The 27,138-nt window shown below is 44.4% G+C and overlaps 1 protein-coding gene across 4 annotated transcripts in view; it reads left to right on the top strand.

Moving 5' to 3' along the window:
• The window catches only part of LOC133612219 (NT-3 growth factor receptor-like), a 127,957-nt gene that overhangs the window by 87,613 nt on the left and 13,206 nt on the right, over window positions 1–27,138 (top strand). For all 4 annotated transcript variants that reach the window (XM_061969439.1, XM_061969438.1, XM_061969437.1 and 1 more), the window contains 4 exons: window positions 4,039–4,212; window positions 8,631–8,761; window positions 13,031–13,203; window positions 16,763–17,006. In XM_061969439.1, coding sequence (XP_061825423.1) covers window positions 4,039–4,212; window positions 8,631–8,761; window positions 13,031–13,203; window positions 16,763–17,006 — 722 coding nt within the window. The remainder of the gene's footprint in view (window positions 1–4,038; window positions 4,213–8,630; window positions 8,762–13,030; window positions 13,204–16,762; window positions 17,007–27,138) is intronic.

Raw genomic sequence — 27,138 nt, forward strand, 5'->3', positions numbered from 1 at the left:
GCAGTGAGTTTACAGCCTCACTGATTTAACTACACAGCAAATAAAAGTCACGTTACTTAGCCAATAAACGTTATCTTACATTCAAAACTTACCGTTCTTTGTGCAACTTCAAATGCCGGACGAAGTTGGAAGTTGTTGCCTCTCCATCAGTAATTTTCGAACCGCATGTGTTGCATACTGCAAACCGTTTTGTGTTGACCACCTCGTAATTTTTATACCCAAACGAAATTATTTTAGGCATCATTTTTTGTTCACTGGCGTGTGGTTTGGACATGTCTTCTTCGTTGGTTGTCCTGCAATTTGATTGGATGAATGCTGTGTGATGAAAACAAAGTAGATCTAATTTGATTGGCTGTTGTACTGAGACCACACCAGCTGACACACGCAACGCTGATAGACAAGTACACGATGAAAAATACGGAGCGCTCCCGAATAACTTTTTCATCTTTGGGTTTTGGGGAAAGTAGCAAGTCATGTCAAGTCATGTCAATTCAAAAGGCTCAAGTCCAAGTGAAGTCACAAGTCATTGATGTTAAAGTCTAAGTCGAGTTGCAAGTCTTTTTACATTTTGTCAAGTCGAGTCTAAAGTCATCAAATTCATGACTCGAGTCTGACTCGAGTCCAAGTCATGTGACTCGAGTCCACACCTCTGGGAGTTATGCACTTTACAAAAATGTGAAATAACTGAAAACATGTTTTCTATTCTAGTTTCTTCAAAATAGCCACCCTTTGCTCTGATAATTTTTTTCATACTCTCTTGGCATTCTCTCGATGAGCTTCAAGAGGTCGTCACCTGAAATGGTTTTCACTTCACAGGTGTACTTGAAGCTCATGGAGAGAATGCCAAGAGTGTGCAAAGCAGTAATCAGAGCTATTTTGAAGAAACTAGAATATAAAACATGTTTTCAGTTATTTCACCTTTTTTTGTTAAGTACATAACTCCACATGTGTTCATTCATAGTTTTGATGTGACAATCTACAATGTAAATAGTCATGAAAATAAAGAAAACGCATTGAATGAGGAGAAGGTGTGTCCAAACTTTTGGCCTGTACTGTATGTTATCTGCCATTATCTGTGTTGATGTTCACTTTCTGTGCACATACAATAGGACTTTGAGTTTGTTTCATTAGATGACAGAGTGATGATAAGATATTGTGTTTGTGATACTAACCTAAATAAAGAAAATGATTTAAACTCACCGTTCGTAAATGACGAGCACAAGTAAAGTTGAGCAAACCTTCTGATGAAGATGTGTTCAAGACAAGAACCTCAGATTGGTCAATACTTCCACATACCATCTTCAAATGCTTGTTCATCTCCTTTCTGAAAAGTATAGATCAATGAAAAGATTACTTTGACTGGAATCAAGTATTCGGGATTGAAAGCACAACATATGTTTTTTCAAGCTGATAGCGCTAACTTATTTATATGTATTGTTTTTTTAAATGTAAACTTAAGTGTAGTTTGTGCACACCTTGAGGTAAGAAAGACTCCAACAAAGGTGGATTTGACAAACTGTACCTGTAGATTTATCCAGACAAAATCAAATCAAATCAAATCAAATCAACTTTATTTATAGAGCACATTTAAAATTTACCACAGGGGTAGCCAAAGTGCTGTACAATGAGCAGGTTAAAAGATAAAACGAGTACCGAGCAAACACAACACAACACAAACAGAACACGATAAAAAATAAATAATTAAAATAGAATTAATAAAAACATAAAAACAGGATCACAGCAGGTGTATTATGGGGCGCCATTGCAGGATGGATATCACTCAGTGTTAAAAGCCATGGAATAAAAGTATGTTTTTAAGAGAGATTTAAAAACAGGAAGAGAGGAGGCTTGTCTAACACTCAGGGGTAGGCCGTTCCAGAGCTTGGGAGCAGCAACGGCGAAAGCTCTGTCACCTCTAAGCTTCAGCCTTGTGTCAGGGACCGTCAACAGCAGCTGATCGGCTGATCTTAAGGATCGGGTGGGGCAGTAAGGCTGAAGGAGGTCGGAGAGATAGGTTGGCGCGAGGTTGTTTAGACATTTAAAAACAAATAAAAGGAGTTTAAAATGTATTCGGTAACGCACAGGGAGCCAGTGAAGGGACGCTAAAATAGGGGTGATGTGCTCACGTCTGCGGGTCTGTGTTAGCAGACGAGCAGCAGAGTTCTGCACGAGCTGCAGGCGGGCGAGGGAGGCCTGGCTAATGCCAACATACAGGGCATTACAATAATCAAGACGAGTCGAGATAAAAGCGTGGATTAATTTCTCAAGATCATGTCTTGATAGAAGCGGTTTCACTTTCGCTATTTGGCGTAATTAATAAAAGCTTTTTTGAACGACGCTGCTGATTTGTTTTTCGAATTTAAAATCTGAGTCAAACTTTACCCCCAGGTTTGTGACAGAGTCGCTGAGATACGGGGTCAGAGTGCCGAGGTCAACGTTGGGGGAGGGAGAGCGACTTGGACCGAACAACATAACTTCTGTTTTATCTTCATTTAGGCTCAGGAAGTTAGCTGAAAGCCAGACTTTGATGTCGTGCAGGCAGTCAATAAGACGTTGAACCGTGTTATTTTGTGCCATGGGAAAATAAATCTGGCAATCATCGGCATAAAAATGAAATGCAATACTGTACTTCCTAAAAATAGAACCAAGGGGGAGAAGGTAAAGCGCAAATAAAATTGGGGCAAGGATTGAGCCCTGGGGGACCCCATGTGGTAAAGGAGCTGTGGACGACATAAAACTGTCTACTTTTACACAAAAACTCCTGTCGGTTAGGTCCGACCGGAACCAGTTGAGGGCGGCGCCCTTAATGCCCACACAGTTCTCAAGACGAGTGATTAAGGTGGCGTGGTCGACGGTGTGGAACGCAGCAGACAGATCTAAAAGCACCAGGACAACATATTTACCAGAATCAGTGGACAGGAGGATATCGTTAAAAACTTTTAGAAGCGCTGACTCTGTGCTGTGGAGGGCTTTAAAACCGGACTGGAACAGCTCAGTGATACCATTATCCTCTAAGAAGGGCAACAACTGACTGTAGACAACCTTCTCTAATATTTTGGAAATGTATGGAAGATTAGAGATAGGTCTGAAGTTAGAGAGGAGAGAGGGGTCGAGGCTGGGTTTTTTAAGCAGAGGTCGTACCACTGCATGTTTAAACTCTACTGGAACTATTCCAGAAGAGAGGCTACTATTGATAATGTTAAGGACACTTGATCCAATAGTAGCAAGTACCTCCTTAAACAGGTGAGGTGGGAGGGCATCTGCAGGAGAACCAGAGGGCTTCATATGACTAACTGTGTCACTTAAAAAAGAAAAGGACTCAAACTGATGGAAAACAGAAGAGAAATGCAGGGGAACAGAAGGGTCATATGAAGGCTGAGATAGACTGGCTCTAGTTGACACAATTTTGTCAGTGAAAAAATGGAGACAATTTTCACAGAATTCAAAAGAAGCATCAAAACCAGCAGATTTGGGAGCATCAATGACAGTGTTAATAGTCATCAAAAGCCAACGATGGCCGGTCGTCCATCATTTCAATGATAGCTTTTGATCATTTTAGCCCTCTCTGGTGGATTATTTGCACCTTTTAAACCACGCGGCCATAGCAAATGGCTTCTTTAGCAGCAGGCATATTGTAACAGTCGTAGCAACGCATTTCATGTGGTTGATGAGGTTTGATATGTTGAAGTGTAATGTTTTGCTCCTCCGAGCAGAATGTTTGCAGAAGATATCAAGGAAATAGCACACAGAATGTTTTCCTCTAAAACAGTGAAGAAGTCCCACACAATTAACATCACGTTTGTTTACAATGACAAAGTTTATGGCAAGTAAAAGGAGCTCTCCCCTGTAATGCACAGTATGGCTAATCTCATTGGACATTATTAGTTCTATATTTTTATTGGTTATCAGAGCTATTTTTTATTGTTGTGAATTTATCAATGTGATGTCATAATTTCTCATACCAACCTGGTAATCATTAATCTCATATTTGTCGTGCACTCCAATTAATTGTGAATGCATGCCTCACACTTTGTCTAGGTCCAGGTGAGGAAGACTCTAACAGCCCACTTCACCATGTCAATCATGGGATTATGAGCCCGTGTACACTGGATGGTGGACTTGATGCTTTGATGATTGGAATGAACAGGATTCCTATTATAGAGAATCCACAATACTTCAAACATGGACACAACTGCAGTAAACCCACCGCATGTGAGTAGAAACTAAATAAAAGCCCCTTTCTCACAGAAATGACTCAAAAGTAGCCCATATTAGACAAATCCCTAAGTCAGCATTCATTTATTTGTCCTATCAGACACTTGGCGAGCAGATGTCCTAAGAATAAACACACAGTAGAAAATAAAACACACACGTGTCAGAGTCTCTCACTTCATAGCCATTGGAATTATCTTTAGTTTAAGACTTCTGGTCATTTGAAAATTTCCTTGCAAATCTTACAGCAGTGATAAGCGCTTGTGCCTCACAGCGAGAAGGTTTGATTCCCAGGCTCTTAGTCTTTCTGTGTGGAGTTTGCATGTTCACCCCTTGCTTCAATCAATCAATCAATCAATCTTTATTTATATAGCCCTAAATCACAAGTGTCTCAAAGGGCTGCACAAGCCACAACGACATCCTCGGTACAAAGCCCACCTACGGGCAAGGAAAAACTCACCCCAGTGGGACGTCGATGTGAATGACTATGAGAAACCTTGGAGAGGACCGCATATGTGGGTAACCCCCCCCCCCTCTAGGGGAGACCGAAAGCAATGGATGTCGAGTGGGTCTGACATAATATTGTGAGAGTCCAGTCCATAGTGGATCCAACATAATAGTAAGAGTCCAGTCCATAGTGGGGCCAGCAGGACACCATCCCGAGCGGAGACGGGTCAGCAGCGTAGAGATGTTCCCAGCCGATGCACAGGCGAGCGGTCCACCCCGGGTCCCGACTCTGGACAGCTAGCACTTCATCCATGGCCACCGGACCTGTGCCCCCCCCCCCCCCCCCTCAAGGAAAAGGGGAGCAGAGGAGAAAAGAAAAGAAACGGCAGATCAACTGGTCTAACAGGGGGGCTATTTAAAGGCTAGAGTATACAAATGAGTTTTAAGATGGGACTTAAATGCTTCTACTGAGGTAGCATCTCTAATTGTTACCGGGAGGGCATTCCATAGTACTGGAGCCCGAATAGAAAACGCTCTATAGCCCGCAGACTTTTTTTGGGCTCTGGGAATCACTAATAAGCCGGAGTTCTTTGAACGCAGATTTCTTGCCGGGACATATGGTACAATGCAATCGACAAGATAGGACGGAGCTAGACCGTGTAGTATTTTATACGTAAGTAGTAAAACCTTAAAGTCACTTCTTAAGTGCACAGGAAGCCAGTGCAGGTGAGCCAGTATAGGCGTAATATGATCAAACTTTCTTGTTCTTGTCAAAAGTCTAGCAGCCGCATTTTGTACCAACTGTAATTTTTTAATGCTAGACATAGGGAGACCCGAAAATAATACGTTACAGTAGTCGAGACGAGACGTAACTTGCGTGGGTTCTCCCCGGCTTCCTCCCACCTCCTAAGACATGCATCTGTGGATCGGTTTATTTGGCAACACTAAATGAGCCCCAATGTGTGAATGTGAGTGTGAATGTTGTCTGGGTGTGTTGGCTCTGCAATGAGGTGGCACAGTGTACCTCGCCTTCCACTCAAGTGTAGCTGGGATAAGTTCCAGCCCCTCCGCTATCCAGACAAGGACAAGAGGTAGAAAATGGATGGATGGATGCAAAAGGTTGGCGTACAGGATTACAAAGTTGAAAGGGGTTCGGTGTTTGCCCATGTCTGCCTTAACCCCGGATTCTCACAGGACGCTTAACATCGCAGGACGTCGCCGACATCCGGAAAAGCCCACCGCCGTTCTGATGTGCACTGTTGCGGCACAGCTGTGTAGCAAAGTGGCAAAAATTCTTAGGCGATCTCGCAAATCTAGTCATGTGATAGAAGAGTTGTAGTAACTCGGTCCTGCCATTCGAGATACGTATCAGCTGCTGAACAGCAACACCCCAGAACATATCGAGCGTTGCCATCCAGAACAACAACTTTATTTTTCTATTTGTAGCAAGCAACGACAGACATCATCCCTGGCGAGCATTGTACACACACACTCATCTCATTCAACCACTCCCCTGCATCCCTGGCCTCCATACCAGCTGGTATTTGACATAGGCCCCCCAAATAGCTGTCCAGGATATGCCTGTAATATGATTCTTTGTCATCGGATTTGCGGCCTCATGTTTTGGACACTCTGGTGAAGAGAGGGGCGGAGCTTTCTACCGATCACCACCTGGTGGTGAGTTGGCTGCGATGGTGGGGCAGGATGCCGGACAGACCTGGCAGGCCCAAACGCATTGTGAGGGTCTGCTGGGAACGTCTGGCAGAGTCTCCTGTCAGAAAAAGTTTCAATTCCCACCTCCGGAAGAACTTTGAACATGTCACGAGGGAGGTGCTGGACATTTAGTCCGAGTGGACCATGTTCCGCATCTCTATTGTCGAGGCGGCTGATTGGAGCTGTGGCCGCAAGGTAGTTGGTGCCTGTCATGGCGGTAATCCTAGAACCTGTTGGTGGACACCGGCGGTGAGGGATGCGGTCAAGCTGAAGAAGGAGTCCTATCTGGTTCTTTTGGCTCATAGGACTCCTGAGGCAGCGGACAGGTATCGACAGGCCAAGCGGTGTGCGGCTTCAGCGGTCGCGGAGGCAAAAACTTGGACATGGGAGGAGTTCGGGGAAGCCATGGAAAACGACTTTCGGACGGCTTCGAAGCGATTCTGGACCACCATCCGCCGCCTCAGGAAGGGGAAGCAGTGCACTATCTACACCGTGTATGGTGAGGATGGTGTTCTGCTGACCTCGACTGCGGATGTTGTGGATCGGTGGAGGGAATACTTCGAAGACCTCCTCAATCCCACCAACACGTCTTCCTATGAGGAAGCAGTGCCTGGGAATCTGTGGTGGGCTCTCCTATTTATGGGGTTGAGGTTGCTGAGGTAGTTAAAAAGCTCCTCGCTGGCAAGGCCCCGGGAGTAGATGAGATCTGCCCGGAGTTCCTTAAGGCTCTGGATGCTGTAGGGCTGTCTTGGTTGACACCGGAGGGTTTGTTCTAACTATCGTGGGATCACACTCCTCAGCCTTCCCGGTAAGGTCTATTCAGGTGTACTGGAGAGGAGGCTACGCCGGATAGTCGGACCTCGGATTCAGGAGGAACAGTGTGGTTTTCGTCCTGGTCGTGGAACTGTGGACCAGCTCTATACTCTCGGCAGGATCCTTGAGGGTGCATGGGAGTTTGCCCAACCAGTCGACATGTGCTTTGTGGACTTGGAGAAGGCATTCGACCGTGTCCCTCGGGAAGTCCTGTGGGGAGTGCTCAGAGAGTATGGGGTATCGGACTGTCTGATTGTGGCGGTCCGCTCCCTGTACGACCAGTGTCAGAGCTTGGTCCGCATTGCCGGCAGTAAGTCGGACACGTTTCCAGTGAGGTTTGGACTCCGCCAAGGCTGCCCTTTGTCACCCATTCTGTTCATAACTTTTATGCACAGAATTTCTAGGCGCAGTCAAGGCGTTGAGGGGATCCGGTTTGGTGGCTGCAGGATTAGGTCTCTGCTTTTTGCAGATGATGTGGTCCTGATGGCTTCATCTGGCCAGGATCTTCAGCTCTCACTGGATAGGTTCGCAGCTGAGTGTGAAGCGACTGGGATGAGAATCAGCACCTCCAAGTCCGAGCCCATGGTTCTCGCCCGGAAGGCAAAGCTCTCAATTTACCGGTCGATCTACGTTCCCATCCTCACCTATGGTCATGAGCTTTGGGTTATGACTGAAAGGACAAGATCATGGGTACAAGCGGCCGAAATACGTTTCCTCCGCCGGGTGGCGGAGCTCTCCCTTAGAGATAGGGTGAGAAGCTCTGCCATCCGGGGGGAGCTCGCTGCTCTTCCACATTTAGAGGAGCCAGATAAGGTGGTTCGGGATGCCACCCGAACGCCTCCTTAGGGAGGTGTTTAGGGCACGTCCGACCGGTAGGAGGCCACGGGGAAGACCCAGGGCACGTTGGGAAGACTATGTCTCCCGGCTGGCCTGGGAATGCCTCGGGATTCCCCGGGAAGAGCTGGACGAAGTGGCTGGGGCGAGGGTAGTCTGTACTTCCCTGCTTGGGCTGCTGCCCCTGCGACCCGACCTCGGATAAGTGGAAGAAGATGGATGGATGGATAGATGATTCTTTGATTTTGGGCCTTCTAATATCAGCACGTCCTCATCCATTTGTGTGAACGAGGTGATGTTAGATCTGAAAACCTTTGACATGTTGACTTCAGCTCTGTCCTTGCCCATTAAAACATTTCAAAGTGTAAAATGCGATCCGTCTTGAACACAAAGTAAAATGAATGATTTATGTTGTGTTTATGCATGACGTCTTGTCCCACACAAGCAGATTTGATCTAAATTAATCCGTCGTGCCGGGCAACAGCATAAATATAAACTCTGTGTATATTTCTGTAGAGTTTAAGCATACAGTGGAAATCCGGGGTTAAGACCTTTACCCCATAACCTTAACCCTATCAATAGTAGATATTTTCTCTCTCTCTCTCTTTCAGTTGTTCACCATATAAAACGGAGGGACATTATTTTACAGAGGGAGCTTGGAGAAGGAGCATTTGGCAAAGTCTTCCTTGCTGAATGTTACAATCTGAGCCCCACTAAGGACAAAATGCTTGTGGCTGTAAAGGTAAGAATATGTGTGTGTGCTACAAAAATACAAATGGAAGGTCTCCCAAATAAATCTTTTGTTTGTTTAGCTCTAGGGTCTGCAACCCGCGGCTCTGGAGCGTTGCAGACCCTTGATTAGATACTTAGTTTCCTAACAATATGTTTAACAGGGTGTCCCTAAATAAAAATAAATATATATATATATGTAGTATATGCAGTGCATATATTATGTAATTTTGAAAACAAGATGAACATTTAAAACGTTTAATAGAACATATAATACTGTACTCTGCCTCCAAACATATTGAGCTCCAATCCGCGCTCGTGTGACCTCATCACATTCTCCCAAACCTTGTCTGGGTCATGATTGGCCAACTTCAGAGCATGTGCATGTGTCTTCTTGAGCAGTTGGACCTTGCAGGCACTGCAGGATCTTAGTCCATGACAGCAAAGTGTGTTACTGACTCCCTTCTATTTCTGGGCTGGTCCCTCACCTTTCTCAAAGGCATCCTTACCTGAGCAGGTGAACTCTAGCATGGAACACCAGATGGATTGATACAGTACATAGTCTTCTGTATACATTTTTGTTATCTGTGTTTCTCCTCCTGTAGTTATTGTTATAAATTGGTAGCTGATAGGAATCTGTACCAAATTCAGCACTTTTGTAGGAAGCAACAACGCTAGCATGTCCGATAGAACGACTTCACTTGCAGTTGCCCTTTGCTAATTTTCAATGGATGTGCTATATACATGCTATTGATTAGCATTGGCGAGTTCAACTCATCCAAGTTTGGTGATGACAAATACTACTAAGATGCAGGTTACAGCTGGTGTGAAAGAGGCAGGCTTCCAAATAACAGCATTATATGATAGCGGTGTTAACGCTGTTACTTTTACTAGTAACAAGTAATCAAACTACTTGTACCGTATTTTCCGCACTATAAGGCGCACCGGATTATTAGCCGCACCTTCAATGAATTACATATTTCATAACTTTGTCCACCAATAAGCCGCCCCGGACTATAAGCCGCGCCTACGCTGCGCTAAAGGGAATGTCAAAAAAACAGTCAGATAGGTCAGTCAAACTTTAATAATATATTAAAAACCAGCGTTCTAACAACTCTGTTCACTCCCAAAATGTACGCAAATGTGCAATCACAAACATAGTAAAATTCAAAATAGTGCAGAGCAATAGCAACATAATGTTGCTCGAACGTTAATGTCACAACACACAAAATAAACATAGCGCTCACTTTCTGAAGTTATTCTTCATTCGTAAATCCTTCGTCTTCGGTGTCCGAAGTGAAAAGTTGGGCAAATTTACGATCCACTGGCAGATGTTGGCGTCGTCTGGCGCTGCCTCCTCGTCTTAGTGAAGGTGTGTTCGCCTTCTGTCATCCATTGTTCCCACGCAGTTAGCAGTCTAGCTTCGAATGCCCTGTTGACACCAATATCTAGCGGCTGGAGGTCTTTTGTCAATCCACCCGGAATGACGGCGAGTATTGAATTAAGCGCGTAAGCGTGTCTCTCAATGTGCTGTTATGAGCTAGCAAATATAACAACTACACTACCCAGCATGCAACGATAGTTACGAGCATGCGCGGTAGCCCTGAGAAGCGTTGTATGCTGGCAGAATGTGGTTATGAGCACGCTGTGAGTAAACGTTGAGAACTCAGTTAACACGCCTCGTCTGCATTATTTATAATTAGACAGACAACACACTTAATAGGAGCCATTTTGGGGTCTTTACATAAACACACAAATGGAAATGAAACGTCACATATCCCAGCATGCACCGCGCGCTTCTTCTACGGGGAAAAAAGATGGCGGCTGTTTACCGTAGTTGCGAGACCTAAACTTTATGAAAATGAATCTTAATATTTATCCATATATAAAGCGCACCGGGTTATAAGGCGCACTGTCAGCTTTTGAGAAAGTTTGTGGTTTTTAGGTGCGCCTTATAGTGCGGAAAATACGGTATGTCCATTATAACGCCGTTAGCGAGATGTTTAATATACGCTACTTTAATGTTGATGTTGTATGTCAACAAGCGTCAGAAGTTCAATGCATGAAATATATTTTTACTAATGAAAGTAACAACTAGCAGCAAACTAAAATGAAGTTGATGTCGAATGGAAAGAGGCAACCTTCCCGGTAAGGTCTATTCAGGTGTACTGGAGAGGAGGCCACGCCGGATAGTCGAACCTCGGATTCAGGAGGAACAGTGTGGTTTTCGTCCTGGTCGTGGAACTGTGGACCAGCTCTATACTCTCGGCAGGGTCCTTGAGGGTGCATGGGAGTTTGCCCAACCAGTCGACATGTGCTTTGTGGACTTGGAGAAGGCATTGGACCGTGTACCCCGGGAAGTCCTGTGGGGAGTGCTCAGAGAGTATGGGGTAACGGACTGTCTTATTGTGGCAGTTCGCTCCCTGTATGATCAGTGTCAGAGCTTGGTCCGCATTGCCGGCAGTAAGTCGGACACGTTTCCAGTGAGGGTTGGACTCCGCCAAGGCTGCCCTTTGTCACCGATTCTGTTCATAACCTTTATGGACAGAATTTCTAGGCGCAGTCAGGGCGTTGAGGGGATCTGGTTTGGTGGCTGCAGGATTAGGTCACTGCTATTTGCAGATGATGTGGTCCTGATGGCTTCCTCCGGCCAAGATCTTCAGCTCTCGCTGGATCGGTTCGCAGCCGAGTGTGAAGCGACTGGGATGGGAATCAGCACCTCCAAGTCCGAGTCCATGGGTCTCTCCCGGAAAAGGGTGGAGTGCCATCTCCGGGTTGGGGAGGAGATCTTGCCCCAAGTGGAGGAGTTCAAGTGCCTCAGAGTCTTGTTCACAAGTGGGGGAAGAGTGGATCGTGAGATCGACAGGCGGATCGGTGCGGCGTCTTCAGTAATGCGGACGCTGTATCGATCCGTTGTGGTGAAGAAGGAGCTGAGCCGGAAGGCAAAGCTCTCGATTTACCGGTCGATCTACGTTCCCATCCTCACCTATGGTCATGAGCTTTGGGTCATGACCGAAAGGACAAGATCACGGGTACAAGCGGCCGAAATGAGTTTCCTCCGCCGGGTGGCGGGGCTCTCCCTTAGAGATAGGGTGAGAAGCTCTGTCATTCGGGGGGAGCTCAAAGTAAAGCCGCTGCTCCTCCACATCGAGAGGAGCCAGATGAGGTGGTTCGGGCATCTGGTCAAGATGCCACCCGAACGCCTCCCTAGGAAGGTGTTTCGGGCACGTCCGACCGGTAGGAGGCCACGGGGAAGACCCAGGACACGCTGGGAAGACTATCTCTCTCGGCTGGCCTGGGAACGCCTCGGGATCCCCCGGGAGGAGCTGGACGAAGTGGCTGGGGAGAGGGAAGTCTGGGCTTCCCTGCTTAGGCTGCTGCCCCCGCGACCCGACCTCGGATAAGCGGAAGAAGATGGATGGATGGATGGATGGAACATCACACAGCAAACAACAACACATACTACTTTGAGGGAATAATTAGCAACAAATCAATGACTGAAGTGACAAACTTGCAATCGTACAACACTGACAAGGACACTACAGTCATCAAAGCACATTCAATCTCTTTATTGACTAGCGCTAACAATCCAGTGAAAAAGTTCAAGGTGGCTGCCTTCACTGCTGGCAAACTGCCGCTGCTAAGCTAAATTGCTGAAATTTAGCTTTGCTAAATTGCGCTCTCACTGATGTCACACGTGTATTGGCAACAGACACCACCTTTTAAAGGCACACGCACACACACACACACACTTTGCTCTCATGAAACAAGATATTTGACAGGTTTTTTTTAATTAACGCATTATTACTTTCCTGAGTAATTAATTACATTTATTAAATCATATTTCTGTTAATAAATATTACTTTTTTGGTAAAGTAACGAGTAACTGTAATTAATTACACTGTAGATTAGACAGTTGTCATGCGCTTTGGGGCGTCACTGAGAAACAAATTGTGTTGATGAAAATGACGCTGATTGGTGAAAATATGAAGTTTTCAGGGTACGAAGTTGCAAGGCCATGCATGAGTTGCAGGGATTGGTTCAACATTTTATGAAATGGCACAATTTTGACATTGCAAAATCCTTGCGGGACATTCTTCCACTCCAAGAATGTTTGAAATAAAGCATTTCAATGGTCCGTGGTTGATATTTGGTCAGTGTGTAGTGTTGGTTGGCCAACTTCAGCATATGCAAGTGGAATGAAGCGAACGCATACACGCAATACGACTGTTGTGTCAATATCAGCCTTTTGTCATTTATTGTCTTCTTTGTTCCTCTCCAGACTCTGAAAGATTCCATGCTATCAGCCAGGCAAGACTTCCAACGGGAAGCTGAACTGCTGACCAATCTCCAACATGAACATATCGTCAAGTTTTATGGAGTATGCGCTGAAGGAGATCCACTCATCATGGTCTTCGAGTATATGAAACATGGGGATCTGAATAAATTTCTCAGGTGAGTTTAAAAACAAAAGTAGAGATACATTGGTAGATGTTGTACTGAAGCATCAGTGACTTCCAGACATACAGGTAAAAGCCAGTAAATTAGAATATTTTGAAAAACTTGATTTATTTCAGTAATTGCATTCAAAAGGTGTAACTTGTACATTATATTTATTCATTGCACACAGACTGATGCATTCAAATGTTTATTTCATTTAATTTTGATGATTTGAAGTGGCAACAAATGAAAATCCAAAATTCCGTGTGTCACCAAATTAGAATATTACTTAAGGCTAATACAAAAAAGGGATTTTTAGAAATGTTGGCCAACTGAAAAGTATGAAAATGAAAAATATGAGCATGTACAATACTCAATACTTGGTTGGAGCTCCTTTTGCCTCAATTACTGCGTTAATGCGGCGTGGCATAGAGTCGATGAGTTTCTGGCACTGCTCAGGTGTTATGAGAGCCCAGGTTGCTCTGATAGTGGCCTTCAACTCTTCTGCGTTTTTGGGTCTGGCATTCTGCATCTTCCTTTTCACAATACCCCACAGATTTTCTATGGGGCTAAGGTCAGGGGAGTTGGCGGGCCAATTTAGAACAGAAATACCATGGTCCGTAAACCAGGCACGGGTAGATTTTGCGCTGTGTGCAGGCGCCAAGTCCTGTTGGAACTTGAAATCTCCATCTCCATAGAGCAGGTCAGCAGCAGGAAGCATGAAGTGCTCTAAAACTTGCTGGTAGACGGCTGCGTTGACCCTGGATCTCAGGAAACAGAGTGGACCGACACCAGCAGATGACATGGCACCCCAAACCATCACTGATGGTGGAAACTTTACACTAGACTTCAGGCAACGTGGATCCTGTGCCTCTCCTGTCTTCCTCCAGACTCTGGGACCTCGATTTCCAAAGGAAATGCAACATTTGCATGGTTGGGTGATGGTTTGGGGTGCCATGTCATCTGCGGGTGTCGGTCCACTCTGTTTCCTGAGATCCAGGGTCAACGCAGCCGTCTACCAGCAAGTTTTAGAGCACTTCATGCTTCCTGCTGCTGACCTGCTCTATGGAGATGGAGATTTCAAGTTCCAACAGGACTTGGCGCCTGCACACAGCGCAAAATCTACCCGTGCCTGGTTTACGGACCATGGTATTTCTGTTCTAAATTGGCCCGCCAACTCCCCTGACCTTAGCCCCATAGAAAATCTGTGGGGTATTGTGAAAAGGAAGATGCAGAATGCCAGACCCAAAAACGCAGAAGAGTTGAAGGCCACTATCAGAGCAACCTGGGCTCTCATAACACCTGAGCAGTGCCAGAAACTCATCGACTCCATGCCACGCCGCATTAACGCAGTAATTGAGGCAAAAGGAGCTCCAACCAAGTATTGAGTATTGTACATGCTCATATTTTTCATTTTCATACTTTTCAGTTGGCCAACATTTCTAAAAATCCCTTTTTTGTATTAGCCTTAAGTAATATTCTAATTTTGTGACACACGGAATTTGGGATTTTCATTTGTTGCCACTTCAAATCATCAAAATTAAATGAAATAAACATTTGAATGCATCAGTCTGTGTGCAATGAATAAATATAATGTACAAGTTACACCTTTTGAATGCAATTACTGAAATAAATCAAGTTTTTCAAAATATTCTAATTTACTGGCTTTTACCTGTAAATCATTTCAAGTGAAATATTCTATTCCTGAGAAATATGCAGAAAAATCGGCTTCTTCCTGTAAAGCAGTCTGTTGCACGTAGACGCTAGTTTCAAGGTCAGTCTCTCTCTTCAATGACATTGTTTGCTCGTGATGAAAGATGCTAACAAGGTCAATATTTGTGGAGATTTGCAGTAGCTCAATGAAGTGTAGTCATATCATGCACTCCAAAGACTTTTTGTGACCTGCTGGGGAAATGAAAAGACAAAAAAAGAGAGCAAAAAGGCATAATGTAAAGAGATAAAGCTCAATTGTTGACACTGATAATTAGGGATGGGTAAAATAATTGATTTAATCGATTATGAATCGATTTCTTTTAAATTTTGCAATATCATTTCACAAGGCATAATATTGCAATTTGTAATAATTGAATAACAATGAATGTTCTCATTCATCAGGTCATGACAATCATGGGTTCTTTAACTTGAACTTTATTCTCAGGGCATTCAATCGATCGCAAAATGAACTGTTCTGTTTGTCTTACAAGGCTATTATCCTCTCATCAAGTAGGCTTCATCAGTTAATGCTCATTGACTTAGGTTGGTCAGGTCTGGTCTAGATGCTGGTGCTGGGTGTTGTTGAAAAATGGCTTTCGCTTTGCATAGTGGAGTTTTAACTTGAACTTACAGATGTAGCGATGAACTGTAGTTACTGACAGTGGTTTTCTGAAGTGTTCCTGAGCCTATGTGGTGATATCCTTTACACACTGATGTCGCTTTTTGATGCAGTACCGCCTGAGGGATCAAAGGTCCCGGGCATTCAATGTTGGTTTTGGGTCTTGATGCTTACGTGCAGTGATTTCTCCAGCTTTTCATGATATTACGGACCGTAGATTGTAAAATCCCTAAATTCCTTGCAATAGCTGCTTGAGAAATGTTGTTCTTAAACAATTTGCTCAGGCATTTGTTGACAAAGTGGTGACCCTCGCCCCGTCCTTGTTTGTGAATGACTGAGCATTTCATGGAAGCTGCTTTTATACCCAATCATGGCACCCACCTGTTCCCAATTAGCCTGTTCACCTGTGGGATGTTCCAAATAAGTCTTTGATGAGCATTCCTCAACTTTCTCAGTCTTTTTTTGCCACTTGTGCCAGCTTTTTTGAAACATGCTGCTGGCATCAGATTCCAAATGAGCTAATATTTGCAAAAAATAACAAAGTTTACCAGTTTGAACGTTAAATATCTTGTCTTTGCAGTCTATTCAATTGAATATAGGTTGAAAAGGATTTGCAAATCATTGTATTCTGAGTTCAATCCCGGGCTCGGGATCTTTCTGTGTGGAGTTTGCATGTTCTCCCCGTGACTGCGTGGGTTCCCTCCGGGTACTCCGGCTTCCTCCCACCTCCAAAGACATGCACCTGGGGATAGGCCCCTCCCACCTCCAAAGCAACACTAAATGGTCCCTAGTGTGTGAATGTTGACTGTCTATCTGTGTTGGCCCTGTGATGAGGTGGCCACTTGTCCAGGGTGTACCCCGCCTCCCGCCCGATTGTAGCTGAGATAGGCTCCAGCTACCCCGAAGGGAATAAGCGGTAGAAAATGGATGGATGGACAACTTGCCAACTTCACTGGTTTTGGGTTTTGTACAATTTTACTTTAACAGATTGAAGACACTTTCAATATTTACACGTAGGTGTAGATGGGATTGAATCAAATTGTGATTATCGAATTAGAAGGTTATGAATCAAAATTTAATTGATTTTGAAATAATGGCTATAATGCCCAGCCCTTCTAATAACTATCCATCCATCCATTTCCTACCGCTTGTCCCTTTTGGGGTTGCGGGCGGTGCTGTAGGCTATCTTATCATTTAATCTAATCATTTAATCATTTCCAAATGAACTCCAATTGTCCTTAGAGCCCATGGGCCAGATGCCATGATCCTGGTGGAAGGACAGCCCCTGCAGACTAATGGGGAGTTGGGTCTGTCCCAGAAGCTTCACATCGCCAGTCAAATCGCAGCAGGAATTATCTACCTTGCATCGCAACACTTTGTGCATCGAGATTTGGCTACAAGAAACTGTCTGGTGGGGAATGGCCTACAGGTGAAAATAGGAGACTTTGGCATGTCAAGAGACATTTACAGCACAGATTATTACAGGGTAAGTTCATACATTTATTGTCAAATGAATCCCATGTGAAATATTTGTTTTGTACATGAGATTGAATTCAAATCAGAGTGTAGTCTGCATTTTGCATGCTAGACTTTTGATCTCATGTTATTCCATCCATCCATCCATCTTCTTCCGCTTATCCGAGGTCGGGTCGCGGGGGCAGCAGCCTAAGCAGGGAAGCCCAGACTTCCCTCTCCCCAGCCACTTCGTCCAGCTCTTCCTGTGGCGTTCCCAGGCCAGCCGGGAGACATAGTCTTCCCAACGTGTCCTGGGTCTTCCCCGCGGCCTCCTACCGGTCGGACGTGCCCTAAACACCTCCCTAGGGAGGCGTTCGGGTGGCATCCTGACCAGATGCCCGAACCACCTCATCTGGCTCCTCTCCATGTGGAGGAGCAGCGGCTTTACTTTGAGCTCCCCCCGGATGACAGAGCTTCTCACCCTATCTCTAAGGGAGAGCCCCGACACCCGGCGGAGGAAACTCATTTCGGCCGCTTGTACCCGTGATCTTGTCCTTTCGGTCATGACCCAAAGCTCATGACCATAGGTGAGGATGGGAACGTATATCGACCGGTAAATTGAGAGCTTTGCCTTCCGGCTCAGCTCCTTCTTCACCACAACGGATCGATACAGCGTCCGCATTACTGAAGACGCCGCACCGATCCGCCTGTCGATCTCACGATCCACTCTTCCCTCACTCGTGAACAAGACTCCGAGGTACTTGAACTCCTCCACTTGGGGCAAGATCTCCTCCCCAACCCGGAGATGGCACTCCACCCTTTTCCGGGCGAGAACCATGGACTCGGACTTGGAGGTGCTGATTCTCGTCCAAGTCGCTTCACACTCGGCTGCGAACCGATCCAGTGAGAGCTGAAGATCCTGGCCAGATGAAGCCATCAGGACCACATCATCTGCAAAAAGCAGAGACCTAATCCTGCAGCCACCAAACCAGATCCCCTCAACGCCTTGACTGCGCCTAGAATTTCTGTCCATAAAAGTTATGAACAGAATGGGTGACAAAGGGCAGCCTTGGCGGAGTCCAACCCTCACTGGAAACGTGTCCGACTTACTGCCGGCAATGCGGACCAAGCTCTGGCACTGAGCATACAGGGAGCGGACCGCCACAATCAGACAGTCCAATACCCCATACTCTCCGAGCACTCCCCACAGGATTTCCCGAGGGACACGGTCGAATGCCTTCTCCAAGTCCACAAAACACATGTAGACTGGTTGGGCAAACTCCCATGCACCCTCAAGGACCCTGCCGAGAGTATAGAGCTGGTCCACAGTTCCACGACCAGGACGAAAACCACACTGTTCCTCCTGAATCCGAGGTTCGACTATCCGGCGTAGCCTCCTCTCCAGTACACCTGAATAGACCTTACCGGGAAGGCTGAGGAGTGTGATCCCACGATAGTTAGAACACACCCTCCGGTTCCCCTTTTTAAAGAGAGGAACCACCACCCCGGTCTGCCAATCCAGAGGTACCGCCCCCGATGTCCACGCAACATCGGGGGCGAAATAGGAGACTTTGGCATGTCAAGAGACATTTACAGCACAGATTATTACAGGGTAAGTTCATACATTTATTGTCAAATGAATCCCATGTGAAATATTTGTTTTGTACATGAGATTGAATTCAAATCAGAGTGTAGTCTGCATTTTGCATGCTAGACTTTTGATCTCATGTTATTGTGAAATGGAATAAAGGAGAAGTAAGATGGGGATAGAATTTCATATGAAGGTTCCCGATTGACATGTTACATGTTACGCCTCTTCTCCCATGGATGGATGGCGGGGCCCTACGGACAGCGTGTGATCCTACTCAAGTTGAAAAGCCGTGTTAGAGGCTTGCTAGAAACCCACATGCGTCCCTCGCTTATCATGCCTAATTGGGACTGGACATGACAGCAATAAACACATTTCTACAAAGTAGGGACATTATTAATAAATACAATATTTCATAGTTGAAACATTAAAAAACTGTTCCTCTAAATACTTTTTTTTGTTGACTTCATTAGAGCCCTCTAAACGCCAATATAGTCACCTTTATACTCATTTCACCAAGTATAGTAGCCTTACATCTCTATTTGCTTTAAATGTTCTCTTCTTATTTTCTCCTTGTTTGCTATGACCCTAACAGAATAAGCGCTTTGAATAAAAAGTAATGACAATTGACATAGTTTTACCAATGCATTATTGTGTGTCAGGCAGTGTCAGAGGCATTTCAAGTATTATGTACAGTAACAGAAGAGACAGCTGCTCCATCTATTCCGCTGTCTTTGGGTCACAGCGGCAGCCTTAACTTTCTACTTTCCAGCTCTTTCTTTTAGTTCCAGTGGGGGAACACTGAGGCGTTCCCTTGCCCTCTTCAGTATGTCCTACTGTAGGTGTCTTCTTCCGGTTGGGCATGCCTGGAACAATTCACTAGGTAGAGCATTCTGGATGCCCGAGCCACCTCCCCTGACTCCAGTCCAAAATGACACAATATTTTACTGCATATGTCAGCAGCACACTACTAAAATATATATATATACAGGTAAAAGCCAGTAAATTAGAATATTTTGAAAAACTTGATTTATTTCAGTAACTGCATTCAAAAGGTGTAACTTGTACATTATATTTATTCATTGCACACAGACTGATGCATTCAAATGTTTATTTCATTAAATTTTGATGATTTGAAGTGGCAACAAATGAAAATCCAAAATTCCGTGTGTCACAAAATTAGAATATTACTTAAGGCTAATACAAAAAAGGGATTTTTAGAAATGTTGGCCAACTGAAAAGTATGAAAATGAAAAATATGAGCATGTACAATACTCAATACTTGGTTGGAGCTCCTTTTGCCTCAATTACTGCGTTAATGCGGCGTGGCATGGAGTCGATGAGTTTCTGGCACTGCTCAGGTGTTATGAGAGCCCAGGTTGCTCTGATAGTGGCCTTCAACTCTTCTGCGTTTTTGGGTCTGGCATTCTGCATCTTCCTTTTCACAATACCCCACAGATTTTCTATGGGGCTAAGGTCAGGGGAGTTGGCGGGCCAATTTAGAACAGAAATACCATGGTCCGTAAACCAGGCACGGGTAGATTTTGCGCTGTGTGTAGGCGCCAAGTCCTGTTGGAACTTGAAATCTCCATCTCCATAGAGCGGGTCAGCAGCAGGAAGCATGAAGTGCTCTAAAACTTGCTGGTAGACGGCTGCGTTGACCCTGGATCTCAGGAAACAGAGTGGACCGACACCAGCAGATGACATGGCACCCCAAACCATCACTGATGGTGGAAACTTTACACTAGACTTCAGGCGACGTGGATCCTGTGCCTTTCCTGTCTTCCTCCAGACTCTGGGACCTCGATTTCCAAAGGAAATGCAAAATTTGCATGGTTGGGTGATGGTTTGGGGTGCCATGTCATCTGCTGGTGTCGGTCCACTCTGTTTCCTGAGATCCAGGGTCAACGCAGCCGTCTACCAGCAAGTTTTAGAGCACTTCATGCTTCCTGCTGCTGACCTGCTCTATGGAGATGGAGATTTCAAGTTCCAACAGGACTTGGCGCCTGCACACAGCGCAGAATCTACCCGTGCCTGGTTTACGGACCATGGTATTTCTGTTCTAAATTGGCCCGCCAACTCCCCTGACCTTAGCCCCATAGAAAATCTGTGGGGTATTGTGAAAAGGAAGATGCAGAATGCCAGACCCAAAAACGCAGAAGAGTTGAAGGCCACTATCAGGGCAACCTGGGCTCTCATAACACCTGAGCAGTGCCAGAAACTCATCGACTCCATGCCACGCCGCATTAACGCAGTAATTGAGGCAAAAGGAGTTCCAACTAAGTATTGAGTATTGTACATGCTCATATTTTTCATTTTCATACTTTTCAGTTGGCCAACATTTCTAAAAATCCCCTTTTTGTATTAGCCTTAAGTAATATTCTAATTTTGTGACACACGGAATTTTGGATTTTCATTTGTTGCCACTTCAAATCATCAAAATTAAATGAAATAAGCATTTGAATGCATCAGTCTGTGTGCAATGAATAAATATAATGTACAAGTTACACCTTTTGAATGCAATTACTGAAATAAATCAAGTTTTTCAAAATATTCTAATTTACTGGCTTTTACCTGTATACATGGAATGATGAAACAAGGTAGCAAGCACAACAACAAAAAACAAAAACAAAAAAAACTAACAAAAAAATAAATAAAAAACCACGCTATATGATTAACACAAGATAATAGTACTAAAGCAAGCATACATACATTCATTCAACCATGCAAAACCCAACAGTAGTCTACCCCACATGAGGCATTAAATATAGGTGGTTAATAGATAAGTTTTCAGTTTATTTTTGAAGTTGGAGAATGGATACAGCATCTTGAGGCTCTCATTAAGCCGGTTCCAAATCTTTGGTCCCCTGCATACAACACTTGGAGCGGTACAATCCAGTAAACAATGTTTCCCTGATATCAAATCTAAGTTAGGAGTGTTGTGGGCATGCTGGGGATGGTAGATAGGAACCAAGCTACAGAGCCTTAAATTCAGCCTGTAAATGACTTGATAGGTTAAACAAGCATTTTGATAAATATTGAACTCTGTCAGTCTTAAGAGATGATAATTATGGAATAGATGTGGAGTGGGGGCATTAAACTTGGACCATGACAGGGCCCGTATCATTTTCTTTTGCATGGATTCTAATTTGTGGAGGTAGGTAGGGAAGGTGTTACACCAGATGACATTACAGTAGTTTAGATGTGCTTCAAAGAGAGTTTTATATAGTGTGAGTAGAGCATAAAGAGGAAGATAATGACAAAGGTGAAAGAACAGGCCAACATATTTGGATCATTTGTTTAACAGATGGCTAATGTGACATTTGAAATTGAGGTATTCGTCTCACGGCGATTGAAGATAAAAATTTGCTCCAATGATGTCGTCTCACGGCGATTGAAGATAGAATTTGCTTTAATGATGTCGTCTCACGGCGATTGAAGGTGAAATTGTCTTGTCTCACTGGAGAATGACTTGCCGTGGCTTTGGATCTGAGATTTCCACGAGGTCCCCCTTTCTTTGTGCAGATCTGCGAGGTGTTTTCAAGCTTGTGGCTCAGCAGTAACGGGACACCATCACACATTTCTCCAAGCTACGGAACAAGCCGAAGGTCAAAAACGTTACTCGCTCTTAATAAAAAATATTGCAGTTAAAAGAACATATCAATCAATCAATCAATCAATGTTTATTTATATAGCCCTAAATCACAAGTGTCTCAAAGGGCTGCACAAGCCACAACGACATCCTCGGTATAGCCCACATAAGGGCAAGGAAAAACTCACCCCAGTGGGACGTCGATGTGAATGACTATGAGAAACCTTGGAGAGGACCGCATATGTGGGTAACCCCCCCCCTCTAGGGAGACCGAATGCAATGGATGTCGAGTGGGTCTAACATAATATTGTGAGAGTCCAGTCCATAGTGGATCCAGCATAACAGTAAGAGTCCAGTCCACAGTGGGGTCAGCAGGAAACCATCCCGAGCGGAGACGGGTCAGCAGCGCAGAGATGTTCCCAACCGATATACAGGCGAGCGGTCCACCCCGGGTCCCGACCCCGGACAGCCAGCACCCCATCCATGGCCACCGGATCTGTGTGTCTCCCCTTCCACAAGGGATAGGGGGGAGCAGAGGAGAAAAGAAAAGAAACGGCAGATCAACTGGTCTAAAAAAGGGGGGCTATTCAAAGGCTAGAGTATACAAATGAGTTTTGAGATGGGACTTAAATGTTTCTACTGAGGTAGCATCTCTAACTGTTACCGGGAGGGCATTCCATAGTACTGGAGCCCCAATAGAAAACGCTCTACAGCCCGCAGACTTTTTTTGGGCTCTGGGAATCACTAATAAGCCGGAGTTCTTTGAACGCAGATTTCTTGCCGGGACATATGGTACAATACAATCGGCAAGATAGGCTGGAGCTAGACCGTGTAGTATTTTATACGTAAGTAGTAAAACCTTAAAGTCGCATCTTAAGTGCACAGGAAGCCAGTGCAGGTGAGCCAGTATAGGCGTAATATGATCAAACTTTCTTGTTCTTGTCAAAAGTCTAGCAGCCGCATTTTGTACCAACTGTAATCTTTTAATGCTAGACATAGGGAGACCCGAAAATAATACGTTACAGTAATCGAGACGAGACGTAACGAACGCATGAATAATGATCTCAGCGTCGCTAGTGGACAAAATGGAACGAATTTTAGCGATATTACGGAGATGAAAGAAGGCCGTTTTAGTAACACTCTTAATGTGTGACTCAAAGGAGAGAGTTGGGTGGAAGATAATACCCAGATTCTTTACTGAGTCGCTTTGTGTAATTGTTTGGTTGTCAAATGTTAAGGTGGTATTATCAAATAAATGTCGGTGTTTAGCAGGACCGATAATCAGCATTTCCGTTTTCTTAGTGTTGAGTTGCAAGAAGTTAGCGGACATCCATTGTTTAATTTCATTAAGACACGCCTCCAGCTGACTACAATCCGGCGTGTTGGTCAGCTTTAGGGGCATGTAGAGTTGGGTGTCATCAGCATAGCAATGAAAGCTAACACCGTATTTGCGTATGATGTCGCCTAGCGGCAGCATGTAAATACTAAAGAGTGCAGGGCCAAGAACCGAACCTTGGGGGACTCCGCACGTTACCTTAACATAGTCCGAGGTCACATTGTTATGGGAGACGCATTGCATCCTGTCAGTAAGATAAGAGTTAAACCACGACAAGGCTAAGTCTGACATACCAATACGTGTTTTGATACGCTCTAATAAAATGTTATGATCGACGGTATCGAAAGCAGCGCTAAGATCAAGAAGCAGCAACATATGTATATATATATATGTATATATATATATATGGTTAACGCGTTATTATTGCGTTAACTAATTAAAACACTGAATGTTAGGATATTAGCTCTTCTTTTACTTTTCAGACCACCTCTTGGATTGGCATGTTTTACAATCAAGTTAAACACAAAACAAAAACAAACACAGCAAAACATTAATGTGAAGGCTACAAAAAACACCCACATATCACTTTTCTGCACAACTTTGTTGTAGGAATCTGCTTCCATGCCAGTCCTTCACGTCTCATAATGGCTGCTCTGTAAATAAACCCTGGCTGCTCTGTGAATAAACCCTGGCTGCTCTGTAAATAAACCCTGCCCACTCTACTTCGTGTCACGTTTGCCTGGAGCTGCTATGACATAGTCCTTATGATTACCTTGATAAGACGTATATCACTAAAAAGCACAGATTCCAACCATTGGAACAATAGTTGTCCCGATACCAATATTTTGGTACCGGTACCCAAATGTATTTCGATACTTTTCGGTACTTTTCGATACTTTTCTAAATAAAAGGGACCACAAAAAATTGCATTATTGGCTTTATTTTAGCCTCTCTTCTGGAATAGTTCCAGTAGAGTTTAAACATGCAGTGGTACGACCTCTACTTAAAAAACCCAGCCTCGACCCCCCTCTCTCCTCTCTAACTTCAGACCTACCTCTAATCTTCCATACATTTCCAAAATATTAGAGAAGGTTGTCTACAGTCAGTTGTTGCCCTTCTTAGAGGATAATGGTATCACTGAGCTGTTCCAGTCCGGTTTTAAAGCCCTCCACAGCACAGAGTCAGCGCTTCTAAAAGTTTTTAACGATATCCTCCTGTCCACTGATTCTGGTAAATATGTTGTCCTGGTGCTTTTAGATCTGTCTGCTGCGTTCCACACCGTCGACCACGCCACCTTAATCACTCGTCTTGAGAACTGTGTGGGCATTAAGGGCGCCGCCCTCAACTGGTTCCGGTCGTACCTAACCGACAGGAGTTTTTGTGTAAAAGTAGACAGTTTTATGTCGTCCACAGCTCCTTTACCACATGGGGTCCCCCAGGGCTCAATCCTTGCCCCAATTTTATTTGCGCTTTACCTTCTCCCCCTTGGTTCTATTTTTAGGAAGTACAGTATTGCATTTCATTTTTATGCCGATGATTGCCAGATTTATTTTCCCATGGCACAAAATAACACGGTTCAACGTCTTATTGACTGCCTGCACGACATCAAAGTCTGGCTTTCAGCTAACTTCCTGAGCCTAAATGAAGATAAAACAGAAGTTATGTTGTTCGGTCCAAGTCGCTCTCCCTCCCCCAACGTTGACCTCGGCACTCTGACCCCGTATCTCAGCGACTCTGTCACAAACCTGGGGGTAAAGTTTGACTCAGATTTTAAATTCGAAAAACAAATCAGCAGCGTCGTTCAAAAAAGCTTTTATCAATTACGCCAAATAGCGAAAGTGAAACCGCTTCTATCAAGACATGATCTTGAGAAATTAATCCACGCCTTTATCTCGACTCGTCTTGATTATTGTAATGCCCTGTATGTTGGCATTAGCCAGGCCTCCCTCGCCCGCCTGCAGCTCGTGCAGAACTCTGCTGCTCGTCTGCTAACACAGACCCGCAGACGTGAGCACATCACCCCTATTTTAGCGTCCCTTCACTGGCTCCCTGTGCGTTACCGAATACATTTTAAACTCCTTTTATTTGTTTTTAAATGTCTAAACAACCTCGCGCCAACCTATCTCTCCGACCTCCTTCAGCCTTACTGCCCCACCCGATCCTTAAGATCAGCCGATCAGCTGCTGTTGACGGTCCCTGACACAAGGCTGAAGCTTAGAGGTGACAGAGCTTTCGCCGTTGCTGCTCCCAAGCTCTGGAACGACCTACCCCTGAGTGTTAGACAAGCCTCCTCTCTTCCTGTTTTTAAATCTCTCTTAAAAACATACTTTTATTCCATGGCTTTTAACACTGAGTGATATCCATCCTGCAATGGCGCCCCATAATACACCTGCTGTGATCCTGTTTTTATGTTTTTATGTTTTTATTAATTCTATTTTAATCATTTTTTTTTTTATCGCGTTCTGTTTGTGTTGTGTTGTGTTTGCTCGGTACTCGTTTTATCTTTTAACCTGCTCATTGTACAGCACTTTGGCTACCCCTGTGGTAAATTTTAAATGTGCTCTATAAATAAAGTTGATTTGATTTGATTTATTTTAACAAAAAAATCTTACGGTACATGAAACATATGTTTCTTATTGCAAGTTTGTCCTTAAATAAAATAGTGAACATACTAGACAACTTGTCTTTTAGTAGTAAGTAAACAAACAAAGACTCCTAATTAGTCTGCTGACGTATGCAGTAACATATTGTGTCATTTATACACCTATTATTTTCTACACATTATTAAGGACAAGTGGTAGAAAATGAATTATTAATCTACTTGTTCATTTGCTGTTAAAATCTGCTTATTCTCTGTTTCAACATGTTCTATCTACACTTCTGTTCAAATGTAATAATCACTTATTCTTCTCTTCTTTGATACTTGACATTAGTTTTGGATGATACCACAAATTTGGGTATCAATCCGATACCAAGTCGTTACAGGATCATACATTGGTCATATTCAAAGTCCTCATGTGTTCAGGGACATATTTCCTGAGATTACCGGTACTTTTTAGAGGGGGTATAGTACCTAATATGATTCATTAGTATCGCGCTACTATACTACCACCGTACAACCCTAATTGGAACACTTTCTATCGTTCAAGACTTACGGAAATTTGGAAACACCACTGCCCATTATATTGGCGGCTACAGTTTCGATGTTAAAAAGGTTTAAAAAAATAATTTGAAAAATTATAAGAAGGGGAACCGGAGGGTGTGTTCTAACTATCGTGGGATCACACTCCTCAGCCTTCCCGGTAAGGTCTATTCAGGTGTACTGGAGAGGAGGCTACGCCGGATAGTCGAACCTCGGATTCAGGAGGAACAGTGTGGTTTTCGTCCTGGTCGTGGAACTGTGGACCAGCTCTATACTCTCGGCAGGGTCCTTGAGGGTGCATGGGAGTTTGCCCAACCAGTCTACATGTGTTTTGTGGACTTGGAGAAGGCATTCGATCGTGTCCCTCGGGAAGTCCTGTGGGGAGTGCTCAGAGAGTACGGGGTATCGGACTGTCTGATTGTGGCAGTCCGCTCCCTGTATGATCAGTGCCAGAGCTTGGTCCGCATTGCCGGCAGTAAGTCGGACACGTTTCCAGTGAGGGTTG

This window comes from Nerophis lumbriciformis, linkage group LG10 (genome assembly GCF_033978685.3).
Source record: "Nerophis lumbriciformis linkage group LG10, RoL_Nlum_v2.1, whole genome shotgun sequence".
Classification (NCBI taxonomy): Eukaryota; Metazoa; Chordata; class Actinopteri; order Syngnathiformes; family Syngnathidae; genus Nerophis; species Nerophis lumbriciformis.